This window comes from Berghia stephanieae, chromosome 7 (genome assembly GCF_034508935.2).
Source record: "Berghia stephanieae isolate SIO BIC M18660-M18661 chromosome 7, UCSD_Bste_1.3, whole genome shotgun sequence".
In the NCBI taxonomy this organism is placed as follows: Eukaryota; Metazoa; Mollusca; class Gastropoda; order Nudibranchia; family Aeolidiidae; genus Berghia; species Berghia stephanieae.
In genome coordinates, this window is record NC_088366.1 from 42,058,466 (window position 1) to 42,075,965 (window position 17,500).

At 36.4% G+C, this 17,500-nt stretch overlaps 1 protein-coding gene across 1 annotated transcript in view; it reads right to left on the reverse strand.

Annotated features, from left to right (window-relative positions):
* Positions 1–10,742: 10,742 nt before the first annotated feature.
* Positions 10,743–17,500, reverse strand: part of LOC144977260 (uncharacterized) — a 188,757-nt gene continuing 181,999 nt past the window's right edge. Inside the window, exon 7 of the mRNA XM_078922292.1 lies at positions 10,743–12,983. Within this exon, the coding sequence (XP_078778418.1) occupies positions 11,640–12,983 (1,344 nt within the window). The 3' untranslated portion in view covers positions 10,743–11,639. The remainder of the gene's footprint in view (positions 12,984–17,500) is intronic.

Genomic DNA, 17,500 nt, shown 5'->3' on the forward strand with positions numbered 1-17,500 from the left:
AGTTTGATGTCAGAACGCATGTGGTAAGAAGCATTTTGATGTTATTTGAACTTGTTGTAGCCAAATTGATTATGGATATTGGTGACCGTTATTTTCTCATGAATAACACTGTGAAATTGAATGTAAGCTTCAATTTAATATACGAAAACAGATAAAATGGACGTTTCCCTTTTATCAACAAAACAGGATGAATGAAACACTACAGTCGAATGAGATTGTTAACAACGCCACTACCACATTATCTCATCCCAAGACAAAGACAGAAAGCCTCCCTGTCCACTATGGGAGGTCAGGAACCCCACCCAAACGTTTTTTAAGGGTTTTACAGCGCTTGCGACACATCTAAGTAATATTATCAGCGCCATTAAAAAGGAAGAAATTGGAAAGTCAAAAAATTCTAGAATTATTATTTTAAGCACCCAAGAAATAGTAACAAAAAGAGGAACTGGTTCAAATAGGGATGTAAATTCCAAGAGCATACCATCAATGAGATCACTTATAAGTCTCCATCACATGCACCATCACAGGATCAAACTAAGAGGAATACACGTCTTCTTAAATGATTTCAAGATATGTTCAAAGCAAAAAATATAACTACCATTACATGATAGAGATAGAAGACACAGCACATGGGAGCTCAAAAGACCTCACCCAGGGCCTATTCCATGCTGGTTCCTTGGCCATTCTTTGAAGGATAAAGATGAGGGACAAGCAAGAACCAATGGAGCTTAAGCTCAAATTCAAGTTCAATTTCTTTAAAAGGCCTTGGCCAATATCATCGACATTTTAAGAACAGTAAATGAATAAATAAAGAAAAAGTAAGAGAAAGGGGAATGGTTCAAATAGGGAACAGATGTAGATTCCAAGATCACACTATCAATTTACTTAGTTTGAGATCACCTAAATGTCTCACCCAGACACCAGCACAATAATATACTACTAAGAGTAGCACACTCAAATGCTTACATTATACATTCATAATAACAAAGAAAACAATACATAGCAGAGAGATAATTTACAGGGGAAAAAATAATCTCCCAAAACATTAACTATGCATTTGGCTGTTTCCCTTCCAGCCAAACACTACGGCCAGGGCAAAACGTAGTAATCGCATTCCAAGGCAAAGACAGAAAGCAAATTGGAAAACAGATATAAGGGGATAGAAGACACATTAAGTGCCACCCTGCATTCTATGGGAGGCAAGGAACCCCACCCAGTTCAGGTCAGTAAAAATATAGAAAATGGGGTAGTCAAAAAAGTCTAAAATAATCAAAAGCACATGAGAAGGCAAGGGGGAATGGTTCAACTAAGGAATAGAGAAAGCTTCCAAGAGTATACCATCAGTGTGCTTAGTTTGAGATCACTTGAAAGTCTCATCCAGTCACCAGCACTGATTCCCATCAAGAGGACACACTCAGTTGTTTAAGAAAAAACATAAAAATTACATAACAGAATGATGATTTACAAGGGATAAAATATCAACACCCAAAACCATAAAATCTATATATTTGACTGTTCCCAACTCAGCCAGACGCTAGCAAAGGATTCAACAGAGGAATAAATGAAAATTATATTCGAATCCAAAAAAAAATTTCAACAGTACACATCTGAAGAGATGATTTACAAGGAAAAAAAAATCTCCAAAAATAAATAATAAACTTCTCTCAGATACATAATATATATCTCTCAGTTATGGGCCTCACAAAACCAAATAATGCCATTCCAAGACAAGGATGAAATGCAACAGAGAAAAGGAACACCGATACCTAGAAGACAAAACACACGGTACAATTAACCTCTCCTCGACAGCCTCGAGGAACTTGAAAACAAACAACATAGTGAATTCCTAACAATAATGGCGAGATAATTCTCAAGGAAAAACACAACTTCTCTTACAAAAAGCTAAATTCATCAGACTGTTTCTCTCTCATGCAAGGCTCAAGGAACCAAGTGGTCCCATTCCAGTATAGAGACCAGAGAAAAGACAGATGATTTAGTGGGTTAGAAAATGTAGAAGGCCGTTTGTTAAGTTTGTGTCTTTAATGATTGCGACACATTTAGGTTATTTCAGCGCCAGTACAAAGGAAGAAAATGAGAATGTCAAAAAATTCTAATTCTACAATTGAAAGCACACGAGAAAAAAATAAAGGGGAATGTTTCAAATTGGGAACAGAGAGAGCTTGCCATCAGTATAATTTGAGATCACCTAAAAGTCTCGTCCAGGTATAAGCACAGGACACCGCTGAGGGGAATAGACTCAAATATTTACAAACCATCATATTCAAAACAAAATATATAACAAGAAGTAACTGAGAGATGATTTACAAGGGAAAAAAGATCACCTCCCAAAACTGATACTATACATTTTACTGTTGTCCCTTCCAGCCAAAGACTCCGACAAGGGAAAGGACAAAACCAAGTAATCTAATTCCAAGACAAAGACAGAAGTCAAGTTGGAAAACAGAAAAAGGGGAGATAGAAGACCTCCCTGCCCTCGATGAGAGGACAATAAAACCCATCCAGATATGGATCTATGAAGATTATATCGGCCAACTTTTCCTTTGTGGAGCTCTCCCCAACACCCCCCAATTTGTACATTACTAAACCTGAGACTTCCTGAGTGTGTGTTTCGGTCCTCAAAGAAATCTCAAGGTTTAACTTTTTTTTGGGGACAATTTGAGGGTTAGCTTGTATCAAATACTTCAAATTATAAAAATTTCTGTCAGAAATCTAAAAATTGAGATTTTAAAGGGCATCTATTAATTGTGAAAATTGATGCCCAGTGGAAAAATAGAAATGAAGCTTCAATTTAGAGTAAGAGAATAATCTACTTATTAATCTCTATTAAGAATGAGTACGCACTTATTGTCAATTAAATCACTTCCTGACCCAAGAAACCCATTTTCCTTAGGAAATTCGAACCACAGAAATTATCTATTAATAGCTGTGTATTAATTAATATCCTGCACTTTAAATGGGAAACCAATCCTCGTAAGTTTCCAGGATTGATTACCACACGCACTCGTAACGATACATTTGACTGTTTCTCTCCCAGCCAGGATATCCAGCTGGGCCTAGGGGGGCTAGCACAAAACTAAGTAATCTCGTTACTAAAAAAATATTTTGTTGTTGTTAAATGTTTTACGGCGCTTGTAACACATTTAGGTCATATAAGCGCCAGTAATAAGGAAGAAAATTGGATAGTGAAAATATTCTAGATGTAAAATAAAAAAGGACTTGAGGAAAAAAGTAAGACAATGGGGAGTGGTTCAAATAGGGAACAGATGTAGATTCCATGAGCACACTACTAGTGTACTTAGCTTGAGATCACCTAAATGTCTCACACATACACCAGCACAAGATCCCACTCAGAGGAATACACTCAAATGCTTACATTATACATTCAAAATAAAAAACCTAATAATACATAACAGTGAGATCATTTAAAAGGGAAAAAAATATCATCTCCCAAAACAATAACTATGCATTTGATTGTTTCCCTCCCAGCCAAGCACTACGGCCAGAGCCAGGGCAAAACCAAGTAATCTCATTCCAAGACAAAGACAGAAAGCACATTGGAAAACATAAAGGTGGGATAGAAGACACAGTAAGTGCCACCCTGCCCACTATGGGAGGCCAGGAACCCACCCAGAAGGAAGAAATTGGAATAGACAAGAAAATCTGGATTTACAATTGAAAGCACAAGAGAAAATGTAAGACAAAGGGGACTGGTTGAAATAGGGAACATATATGTAGATTCCTGGAGTAAACTATCAGTGGTCTGTCTCAGTTAGCGACATCCAGACACAAGGACACATCCCACTAAGAGGAATACACTCAAATGTTTACAAATCATAATATATTCAAACCAACAAATATGACAGTACATAACAGAGAGGCGATTTGCGAGGGGGGAGAACATCCCAAAACTAACACCATACATTTGACTTGTCTCCCTCCTCAGCCAAGGACTCCGGTAAGGTCCAGGACAAAATCAAGTAATCCCATTCCAAGACAAGGACAGAGCAAATCAGAAAAAAATATTATAGGAAGATAGAAGACACAACAAGTGACTTCCTGCCCACCATGGGAGGTCAAAAGAACCCACAAAGGTAAAGGAACATGGTTCATAAGACAATATTATGATAAATTTGGAATTCCGTGTCTGCAACACTCTTTGATTGCAGATGGTTGAGAAAAAGGAAGACAAAGCGTATACCTACAATTAGATCACAGCAGCAATCTGCCCCGGTGCCCAACCCAAGGCCATTCAGATCCTCACAAAGTTGGCGGCATTAGATCGATTCAGATAGATCCTAATACTAACACACAATCACTCACAGAGAGATGATAAACATTGGTTGGGGAACGGGGGTGGTGGTCGGCTCAGAAACAGTCTCAAACCAGAGGCAAAACAACGGTCACGGATAGTGAACGCAGAGGCGAAGCGCCAGCTAAACTAGCATAAATCGAAGGTCTACACCTCAAGGATCCCTTTGCCCAGAGATAAGGAGAAAGGCAACAGCCAAACAGAAAACAGACTAGTAAGACGGATGATAGGCATGGCGGCTGTCTCGCAGAAATTTATATTATTATTATTTTTTTTTTTAATGCTTGTTTACATTTCTTTCCATCCATTACTCTATTTCCATTTATCGTTGATGAACTCATAATTATTCATACGCTGTCAAAACGAATTCAAGAGTCTACATAAATCATTTTGATCTTTGACTCCCAGTCGTTTTGTTTTTTGTTTTTAAGGGTTTTACGGCGCTTACAACACATTAAAATCATATCAGCGCAAGGGAAAAGGATGAAAATGGAAAAGTAAAAAGTTCTAGAATTACAATTAAAGCCCTCAAGAAAAGGTAAGACAAAGGGGAATTGGTTCAAATAGGTTTGTTTTTTTTTGTTTTTAAGGGTTTTACGGCGCTTGCAACACATTAAGGTCATATCAGCGCCAGTAAATAGGAAGAAAATGGGACAGTAAAAAGTTATAGAATTACAATTAAAGCACCCAAGAAAAAGTAAGACAAAGGGGAACTGAGAACAAATAGGGATCAGATGTAGATTCCAAGAGCATACCACCAATGTACTTAGTTTGAAATCACCTACAAGTCTCATCCGGACACAAGCACAAAATCCAACAAAGAGGAACACACTCAAATGCTTACATTATACATTCAAAATAAAACTAATAATACATAACAGAGAGATGATTTACAAGGAAAAAAATATCATCTCCCAAAACAATAACTATGCATTTGACTGTTTCCCTCCCAGCTAGGATTCCGGCCAGTGCCAGGACAAAACCTAGTAATCTCATTCCGAGACAGACAGAAAGCATGTTGGATAACAGATATTAGGGGATAGAAGACACAGTATGTACCTCCCTGCCCGCTATGGGAGTGGTTGAAATAGGAAACAGATGTAGATTCCAAGAGCACACTACCAACCTACTTAGTTTGAGATTGCCAAAAGTCTCATCCAAACACAAGCGTACAAAAAAAATATCGTATAACAAAACTATCTCTGCATTTGACTGTTTCCCTCTTAGCAAGGGCATCTTGCATCTTTCAGGACAAAACCAAGTGGTTTCATGCCAAGACAAAGACAGAAAGCAAGTTGGAAAACAGATATAGGGGGATAGAAGACACAGTAAGTACCTCCTTGCCCACTCTGGGAGATCAGAAACTCCACCCAGGACTCGCAGTCAATTAATAGGCAACAAACAAACAAGTAATCAAAACATCAGAATTTTTATATTTATTTTTAAAAGCTCACCAGAAGTTTTCAGAATGAAAAAAAGGTAGGATTTAAGTTAATACACCACGTTAACTTTTTAACGTCGCAGTAAGAGTTTACCCTAACCCGATGAAAGACTCATTTCTCCCATTGTAAATCTGACTGTAACAACAGCCATAAGCGTTTTGACCACCAGTGGAGACATAGCAATGGGGCTCAAGTTTCAATTAAATATTAATATCTGTGGTTTTTATTCAGATATGTATTAGCAAAATTATCTCATTTGATCAGGGGTAAACTCGAAACACGAAGTTAAAGGATTAATGTAAGCTTATATAGATTTCTATAATATAATATATATAATATATGTACACACATAAAAAGCTCTTCAATCTGAAATATCCACCAAAACATGACATTTGTTATTGTTATTGTTATAATCCTCTCCTTTACTATATATAATAATTACGTAATATATCGTTTTGAACATTGACATAAAATAATTCCTCTTTTAATTGTAGTATCTATGTACAGTGAGATTAGATTCAAAATTTCGATTAAGTAACAACAACAAAAACAACAACAATTATGTATGATGATGACGATGATGATGATGATGATGATGACGATGATGATGATGACGATGATGATAGTATACAATAGCAACAACAAAAAAACTTGAGGGATAGAACTAGAAACATTGACGAGGGTAGTAAGTCTTAAGTAACACAAATGAGGGGTGGGAGGGGGGTTAAGGGAAAGGGGAGATGAAAGACTGGTCAACAATGAATGAACAGTGTACATGGTGGTACGAGATTTGTGTGGTCAATGGAAATACTACATGAGTCACGATTTAGTAGTAGTAGTAGTAGTAGTAGTAGTAGTAGTAGTAGTAGTAGTAGTAGTAGTAGTAGTAGTAGTAGTAGTAGTAGTAGTAGTAGATAGTAGTAGTAGTAGTAGTAGAGTAGCAGTAGTAGCAGTATGCAGCAGTAGTAGTAGTAGTAGTAGTAGTAGTAGTAGTAGTAGTAGTAGTATAGTAGTAGTAGTAGGCAGTAGTAGCAGTAGTAGCAGTAGTAGCAGTAGTAGAGTAGCAGCAGTAGTAGTAGTAGTAGTAGTAGTAGTAGTAGTAGTAGTAGTAGTAGTAGTAGTAGTAGTAGTAGTAGTAGTAGTAGTAGTAGTAGTAGTAGTAGTAGTAGTAGTAGTAGTAGTAGAGCAGTAGTAGTGAGTAGTAGTAGAGTAGTATTAGTAGTAGTAGTAGTAAGTAGTAGTAGTATATAAAGTATAGTAGTATGATAGTAGTATAGAGTAGTAGAATTGAAATAGAAGAGAAGAGGAGCAACACAAAAGTAGTTGAAGTAGTAGCTAGATGTGTATAACTTTAAAAATGAAAAATTACACACTAATACGGTTATAATGTTCAATTTTCTCCTCCTTTGATGTTAAAGAGATACTATCAACCTTCTTGCTTGTTTGTTTGTTTGCTTTTAAGGCTTTTACGCACTTGCAACACATTTAGATTATATCAGCGCCAGTAAAAAGAAAGAAAATGGTAAAGTCAAATTCTAGAATTACAATTATGTTGTTTGTTTTGTTTTTAAGGGTTTTACGGCGCTTGCAACACATTTAGGTTATATCAGCGCCAGTGAAAAGGAAGAAAATGGGATAGTAAAAAGTTCTAGAATTACAATTAAAGTACCCAAGAAAAAATAAGACATAGGGGAACTGGGAACAAATAGGGATCAGATGTAGATTCCAAGAGCATACCACCAATGTACTTAGTTTGAGATCACCTATAAGTCTCATCCGGACACAAGCACAAAAACCAACAAAGAGGAACACACTCAAATGCTTACATTATACATTCAAAATAAAAATAATAATACATAACAGAGAGATGATTTACAAGGAAAAAAATATCATCTCCCAAAATAATAACTATGCATTTGACTGTTTCCCTCCCAGCTAGGATTCAGGCCAGGGCCAGGACAAAACCAAGTAATCTCATTCCGAGATAAAGACATACGTTGGAAGCATGTTGGAAAACAGATATAAGGGGATAGAAGACACACTATGTACCTCCCTGCCCGCTATGGGAGGTCAGGATCTCCATAGAATTACAATTAAAGCACCTAAGAAAGACAAAGGGGAACTGGGAACAAATAGGGATCAGATGTAGATTCCGAGAGCATACGATCAGTGTACTCAGTTTGAGATCACCTGTAAGTCTCATCCGGACACAAGAACAAGATCCAACAAAGAGAAATACACTCAAATGCTTACATTATACATTCAAAATAACAAATATAACAATACCTAACAGAGAGAAGATGATTTACCAGGAAAAAAATATCATCTCCCAAAACAATAACTATGCATTTGACTGTTTCCCTCCCAGCCAAGGACTCCGGCCAGGGCCAGGGCAAAACCAAGTAATCTCATTCCAAGACAAAGACAGAAAGCAAATTGGAAAGCAGCTCTAAGGGGATAGAAGACAGTTTGGGAGACAATGAAATCAACCTGCTTGATTCAATTGAGTGCCGGTAAAACAAAACAAAACAAAAATTAAAAATAATAATAATAAAAAATAAAAATAAACATAAATAAATAAATAAAATAATAATAATAATAATAATAATAATAATAATAATAATAATAATAATAATAATAATAATAATAATAATAATAATAATAATAATAATAATAATAGCATCTAGCATCTCTTTTGCTCAAATTCATGCAAAAGAAGAGCTAGGGGTAAATTCAAGATTCAGGCAAACATTCTGAGATCTAAAAGCTGTCGAACTGCAGAAGGCATCTTGGTCCAATGTGGACCACGTGATACAACTGCTGTCACCACTGATTGGACGATTGACTCCTGGAATAAACCCTTGCAAATGGAGGTTTCTCAACCTCGTTTGAAGCCTAGACTTCCTGACAATGATATGTGAAATAAAAGTTACCCATTTTGATCGGTCTTACTGACCGTTTGCGATGACGGACCTATTTAAGATCTCTGATAAAGTTAGAAAATTAGTAACTTGATACAGTCTGACCGTTGCAAATCCATTTCATTATAAAACTGCTAGAATGTGCTATGAAACATGGTGAAATGATGAAGAAAAAAGTGGTGTAGACATGTGTTTTGTGTTTAAGAAAAATTCACGGAAATCCATAATTCTATGGAAAATCCTGGTGAAGAAAAAATATGTTTGATAAAATGAATGTCCGGGCCCTAAAATGTTGCTATATCAAGAACTGTTAGTTCTTGGATCACAAGGAAACATCTGAAATGATGGCTGAATTTAAAATGTCAACAGAAGGAGGCGATAACTTTCTACATTTCCTTTTGATCCAACGAAAGGCTTCTGCGATTAAAAATTTAGATATTTTGTTTTCAAAGGATGACGTACCTGTTTCTCCCACTCCACTCCTTGCGCTAAGTAAAATCCGAGTCATAATCAACGACTTACACCCAACAATGGGCTGAGTCATGGTTTTAAAATATCTTAAAACAACCGAGCCTCAACAAATAAAAAGCTTGTTTGTTTTTCTTTAATCTTGGGCAATAAGTGTAGTGAAAACCTGAAAATGAAAAGTCACCACCACCGGAACAGAAATATTGGTCGACTTTAAGCAAGGTGGACTCTATCCATTATCAATGGAACACACCACATTTACATGACAAAGTGAGGTGTTGACTTTAAGCAGAAGTTGACTTTATGCGGATTCCACAGGCGTGTCATGGATAACTCTCATTTTTTATGCAAAGATCATATATGTATGTCGGAATCTTTATCAATACCTCTCATAGGTGGAGAGGTGGCAAACTACACATATATGGTTTTACACATTTCCAACAAAGAAATAGCTCGACAACGTTGTGTGTAATAATGTGTAGACTTCCGAATGTATTTCAAACACGGCTTTGACATAAAAGTACATTTTGAACATCAAAGCGCGATGATTGTACGAAAAGAAAGAAGTGATCTGTTACAATGGCTTAAGCTTCATGCCACAACTATTTGAAATCATAAAGAAATTTGGCTCGTTTGTTTTGGTGGGTTTTTTTTAACACTGTTGTCCAAACAAAGTCTTTCGCATACGTCAAGCATCTCATTTGAAAGAAAATATATGACTACATAAACAATATAATTATTTTGGGGAGCGATAATGCATGAAGGGTAAAACTATAGCATTGTAAAGCGTTCTGGTCATGGTCAATGCGTGGAAATGGTCAATATAAATGATCGTATTTTTTCACACGATGTACTTGTGGACCTTGTTCGGGTTTATAGCAATGTGTGAATTGTTAAAATACAAGAAATTAATTCTCTTAATTACTACTATCATGATTATTTCATAATGGTGGTGCTTGTGTACATTGCTGTATGTATTAATATGTCACAGCTTAATTCCATGTACAATCTCTTGAAACTCTAAACCGACTATCATCACAGTTTGGGAAGGAACAACGATTTAAAAAAAAAAAAGGAATATCAATGGTGCAGGGAGGAAAGTGGATACACAGAATTGGCTGCCATAAGTTTGCGGTCCGTGTTGCACCTCTTGTGTATCTGTTCATCGGACAAAAGTATTGAACAAAATGGAAACAAACAGCTTTAAAAAAAAAACTTAACAAAGAACGTCTCGGATTGAAATCCTTCGGCCAATAGGCTGAGCCAGAGACGTTTATTGTTGATCGTGTTCATTTTTGAAGCTGTAATACATTTGTTTAATTCAATACTCGATATCAAGTCGATAGCTACATGCAGCTTCGTATTAACCTATCCTTGCCAATATCTTTCCTACACCCAGTTCTGTACAGTGGCATCAATCAAACTTGGGATCAACTCCGCATAAAATATTAATTTACAAAGAATCACAAGACTTATTCAATATGAATGGCCTTCTTGGTGAAAATATCATATTATTCTTTCAAAATAACACAGCGGAAATAAATATTGAGACAATGGGGTAACTCTCTCTCTCTTTCTCTCTCTCTCTCTCTCTCTCTCTCTCTCTCTCGCATACGCACACACACACACTCACATACACACCCAAACACATACTCATACCTACACGTACACACCGATCAACCAGATCAAAGAAGCTCTTAGCAAACCATTTCAATAAAAGCTGCTATTACAACAACACTTTTACGGAACAATGAAGTGAGAGCAGCCATACTTACAATCAAATGTATTAACAATAACTATCAACAAGTCCCATTAATATGTATCAATAATAATATTACAGCGATAATGAATCATAACATTTTATACTATGTAATATAATAATACACAATCCGACACAGTATGTGTCAATTAAATATTATGTGTACCAATTTTTTTTTTCACAAGTCGCCAGTGTCCAACCATCTATCTCGCAGTTACTGCGTATTGTCGTTTTGCTTTACGGACAACGCTCCCTGAAAACTCCAGTTTGTTGACACTGTATGGGTCAGGCGATTCTTTAAAATAAAATACGAGCCCTTGCAAGACTGGGAATTTTCGAACACCTTGTTACCGAAATATGAGATGAACTGCACTCGTGTAAAACGTTGATCTTACACTGCGTGTCTATTTAATACATCAACTAGACAATAAAGAAAGCGGGGGAAAAATTCCGTTCATTAGGGGTTTTCCATCAGCTCACTGTTGACAAATAGATTGCTCTCCCATCATACTCCAACCCATCTGACATTAATTTGTGCTAGAATGGTCTTGACGTAATTCTAGGAAGAGCAGGAAAGTGTGTCACAATCATTTCATGGCCAGAACCACTAAAAGCCGTAATGATGATATATCAGATATATCAGGATCTGTGGTCCGGCCAAGAGGATCACTAGAATTTGTGATGGAAATCAAGGCGGAGTAAATAGATACGCAACAGACTTAATATTTCTTATGAGATCCACCGTTGACTGGGGACTTCCGACCTTCTCTGTGTTGCTGCTTCCCCTCGGACTCTGATTTGAGATTTTTGTAAGAGTCTCCCCCAGCAGATAGCGACGAAGACCAGCGACGTTTGCGATCACCCCGACGATCCGTGGACGAGGAAGAGGATGGAGAGGAAACACCGCTTTCATTGCCAATATTTTCTTCTTTGATTGATGATAAGGATTTCTCATCAGATGTATTACTGTTGTTATTGTTGTTACTTCCTTTACTTCGACGATGAGAAGACGAAGACGATGATGAGGAGGAGGAGGGGGAGGAGGATTGATGGTGACCGCTACTTTCTCTTTCTTTCTTCACTGGGACGATGTTAGAGCTAGGAGGGGGCAGCTCTGATTGAGACAAGCGTCTTTTAGTGGTGGATGATGATGTAGAGGACACTGACGAAGAAGAAGATTGTTTTTTAGAGGATGTTGAAGACGATACTGGGGTGGATGATGATGACGGGGATGGGGAGGCAGTATTGGGTGAAGCGACCGGGGAATTTGAGGGCGAACGAGATGAAGAACGATACAACGATGAGGCCAAAGGCTTTTGATCTTCAGCTACTCCAGTTTCGGATTTGACTTGTCCTACAGATGGCGAGGATGGAGATCCCGCTAATGGTGGTGACGGTTTTGGAGAAAATGATAATGGTGATGATGTGGTTGTCGTTGTCGTGGGAATGGCGGGTGTGGAGGAGGATGCTGACGTTGGGGAAGGTACAGATGTTGGGTTGTGGTGGTGCTGGTGGTAGTGGGTGGTGATGGCAGTGGAGGAAAGCGATGGCGATGCGGACGAGAAGTGGGATGAAGGAGGAGACGAGACACCTTTACCGCTGCTGTTGTTGTAATTAGACGCACCAGAATGAGTTGTAGGATTTGATAATGTGGTGGATGGGGAAGATTCCAGACCAGTATGGTGGTTGTGGTGGTGGTCGTGATGGTGCTGTTGATGGTGGTGAGTAGTGCTTGCCATCTTGCTGGCAGTCATACCGTGGTGATATTTGTAATCTTCATCTCCAGGTCCACCTTCACCATTGCCTTTTCCCTCCTGGTTTTTTATTATCGCCCCTGACGGCGGAGCGTTTGTCGTGACCGCTGTCGTCACCGACTGTTGGTGCTGGCTAATTTCCGCCGCCTTCAAGGTCACGTCCTTGTGGGTCAAAGAGATGCACACATCCCCGACAGAAAGTCTCTGGCAATCCAGTCCGTAACGAGTTAGTGTGCGGGAGACAGAACACGAGGACCAGCCCTGGCCAAACACAAAAAACGGATGTTCCAGGGCCGCTTCCACTGTCACCTGAAGGATGAGAAATACATAGCATTAGGGATATATCTGTAAAAACCATTGAACAACAATAAATATAGATAGTGAGCGCTTGGCTAAGAAACTCACAACATTGCCATCCGGGATTATAAGGGACCAACTCACAAAACAATGTGCAACGATGACCTTTTATAGTCAGTTTAATACAGTTTAGTGAGAATTACTCTGTCCCCGCAGTTTTTCGCGGCCGCAAATTTCACCCTTGACCGCAAAAAGCAGCAAATTTTTATTTGGCCGCAAAAAGCCGCAATTTTCGCCGTTTTTAGGCTAAATTGACAATTTTTTGTTTAAAAAAACAAACAAAAGCTATGAAAAATTGTGAAAAGACGGCGACTTTCAATGCTAGCATCCAAAATTGGCACTTAGTTTTCATGATATGATTATGATTTTTCATGATTTTTTCCAGTTTTTTTCATTCAAAAACCCATTAGGCCTATATTGAAATATAAAGCAATAATAAAAATGCTCAAAATTGGATAGTAAGTAGAGAATACAAATTTGATGTGCCTCCATTGGAAAATAGATTTTGTTTCTCTTTCCTTGTGAATAGTTATTTTTTTCCTCTCCTTAATTAGTTTTTCAAATTTTGAATTTTTTATGCGATTGTTCACTTTGATTTCCCAAATTTTAAGAAGCTAAATAGTTAATAAAATATTTTGATTACTTCCTTCTTTTCTTTACTTACTACTTACTCTGGCTATTATTTTTATTATTATTATTATTATTATTATTATTATTATTATTATTATTATTATTATTATTATTATTATTATTATTATTATATGTTATTTTATTATTATTATTATTATTATTATTATTATTATTATTATTATTATTATTATTATTATTATTATTATTGTTATTATTATTATTGTTATTATTAATATTATATTATTTCAAACCATTCAAAATGTAAATAAATTCATGTTGACATGTTGTGACATCAATATTCTACAAAATGCCCTATTTGTGTCAATTTTTTTACCGTACATGTTGTTTTAATTGTTTGATTTTTGTAAAACTAGCGGCAAATTTTTGGCAAATTTTACCATTTTTATGGCAAATTTTGGCGTTTGAAATGGCAAAAAACCGCGGGGACAGTTTACTCATAAACATGGATGGCAAAAAATAAAAAAAAAAAAACAATAACAAAGACCTAAGTGACGTCGACTTCATTCTATCTCTAAAAGCTTTTCTTAAAAAAAGAACAAAATACTTAAACGTGCTCAAAACCTTACTTAATTAAGCCAAAAAAAAATAAATAAATAAATAAAAAAAAAAAAAAAAAAAATAAACCCCCCCCCCCCCCCCCCCCCCCCAAAAAAAAAAAAAAAAAAAAAACCCACAAAAACAAACAAGTAAAACAATATTTCATGTGAAAATCTGAACAGAAAGAAAAATACTTCTCTGAAAGTTTAACCACCTTAGACTATCCTGAGTGAACTATTATTCTCTAACTGCACGCCGTGTCATTTGCAATGAAGAATAATATATATATATATATATATATATATATATATATATATATATATATATATATATATATATATATATATATATATTATATATATATATATATATATCAATACAAAATCGTTATATAATGTGTCCCACCTCTTTTGATTTATTTCTAGGGGCGAGGGGATATCTTTTTTTAATTCTCGAAGAGAAAACCAGTCATAAATCACCCCATAACCTATCATCGATGCTCTGTTGTTTTAGTTTTGTTTCATTTGAGATGACAGAGAACTGACAGTACATGGAGTATATCGGACACAAGACGTAGTGAGACATTTTTAACTTGTCTATAGGTCACTTAGTGGTTACCACCACGACTAAATTCATTATCGACATCGTCACCATTATCACCACCACCACTACCATCATCATCATCAGCAGCAGCCGCACACATGAAAAAAAAAAGCTGTCTACCTGATGTCGAGACAAGGCTCCGAACTCACAACCTCTGCCATTTAAGTAAGTGTATTACTACCACATATCACCACAGACAAACCCATATTCTTGCTAGCATATTTGCTGCTGCTGAAGATGATACTAACGTTCTTCCGATACAAGCTGTTCCCATCAACATCCACCCCCCATCCCCTTTTCCTTTTTATTTTCTATCCATCTTTCCATCCTATTTAGGGAACGTCCTTGGCATTGGCATTCTTCCAAGAGAACACAACACACCTTCCATAATCATTCATGACAAGAATGGCCCTCGTGTGACACATGACACGAGTCTATCAAGCCAGCCTGCTGCTACTTACTATCGTCAGTAAATGCTACACCACTACACATCATGAATAAAACATACACACCTCTACTTATCACCAACCACTGTGTTATGGTAAAAGGACGTCGTTGAGTCATTGCATTCATCATTGCCAATCATTAAGCCAAACAAAACAAACAACCTCCCCCCCCCCCCCGCAATATATAATAATATAATAAATAATAATAATATAATAAAATAATAATAATAATAATAATAATAATAATAATAATAATAATAATAATAATAATAATAATAATAATAATAAATAATAATAATAATAATAATAATAATAATAATAATAATAATAATAATAATAATAATAATAATAATAATAATAATAATAATAACTATCATCATCAATTATGGTTAAAATCAAATCTCGAATGTTGCCGTTTTGCTCCTTTGATGAGTAGACGCAACCCTTACACCCACGAATATGGCATCACAATCATAACACGACAAGGGAGCGATCACCAAAAGAAAGTGACAAGTGAGTTGTCGTTAGTAGTGCTCAATGTAACAATAAATTATCTCATTCGTTGTAAGATTGAAAACACTCGCTACTCTGCGAAGCTGCTTAAAGCTGGAGACGGAAAAAGGAAGAGAACAAAAATTAATTTAAAAAAAAAAAAAGCTTTCAAAAAGAAAAAGAAGACAAGAGTAAAACACCAAATACGAAACCTTTCGGGCTCAAAACCCTTCTTCAGGCAACAAAAACAAGCATGTTATATTGTTTTTGTTATAGGCTAAAGACGGGTTTGGACCCCGCGACGCTCCGTTCGGTGTTTGGTATTCAACTCTTTTTGAAAGTAGTTATATTCATTTTTGTTCATTACTTGTTGCAATGTGACGTCATGTTTTAGTCGATACCAAGCAGCAACTCCTTATAGATGTAAATGGTGCCAGGCCATGAGTTAACCAAGGCTACGGCACACCTACTTGATAGTCATTACGAATATGTTACATCTTACTCAAAGTGACCGGTAGGTGACTTGTGTTGCAATTTGCAAATTGTTTTGTTTTTAATTAATTTTTTAATGTGTGTAAGCATGTTAAACTAGAAACCTGATAGGATATTTCATTATACAAATGTTATTGAGTCGTTCGTTTATTTATATTTTATTACCTCTGCTATTTATTTAATTAGTCACCTCTCTCTCTCTCTCTCTCTCTCTCTCTCTCTCTCTCTCTCTCTCTCTCTCTCTCTCTCTCTCTCTCTCTTTACTATCTCCACATAGTCTTCTATATATTTCATTCAAATTTACTATATAATACAACCAAGTATTCTACCTTTCTATTCTCTATCTTACAAAATAACGTTCTACTTCCCTATCCATCACCGTTATGTTTATTCACCTAACAACGCCATTTTCACATCTCCAATTCGTCCGTCGTGTTTTGTTGACAAAGGAGAGACCAGAAACGTTCGTACTATCTGTCTTCGCTGATTAAATTGAAGCTTCCATTCCATTTCCTATGGTTATTTATTCTCTATCTTGGTCAACAAAGTATGAGCTTTGTTTGTATTAATGCGCGTTGTCCTCTAACCTAGCCCCACCTCTATAACTGTCTCGAACCATGACCTTCGTTGACTCACAGACTGACACATCCCTTTAAAATCACGTCACAATACAAGGCGACGATCAACAAAACAAAGTGAAAACTAGTTTCGTTAGAAGTGTTCTTCTTCATTGTGGAGATGTGGGTCCAGGAAAAGCTAAGGGCTTGTCTTGGACGGTGGGTCGATCTTAGTCTGACATTTCACCATCAGCTGTTCCAGCATGATTGTATCTGGGCTGGCATCACCTTCAGGATCATTAAGGTACTCAAGCTCTTGCACGGCAATGTGACGATCCTCCTCAAGAGAAGAAACTCCATTGATAAAACCCGAACTAGTGAATACACTCTGTGTTCATTTTCTTTTCGTGGTCGCCGCTGTCATATTGTGAGGGTTTTTTTGTGTGTGTTTGTTTGGGGGTTTTTTGGTCAGTATCAGTCAATGTGATTACGAGAGCTATATATGCTTGAATCTTTTTTATAATAATATAGCAATATACTTAAACTAGGAATTGCGATGTTAACGTCTCCCTTTAATACAGTTGTTAGAACACAAATCGTTAATGGTTTTTCATTTAAAAACAACAATCATGGAATAGTTTAAATAATAATAGATTAAAAATCATCCGAATTTAGCAGATATCACGTGATC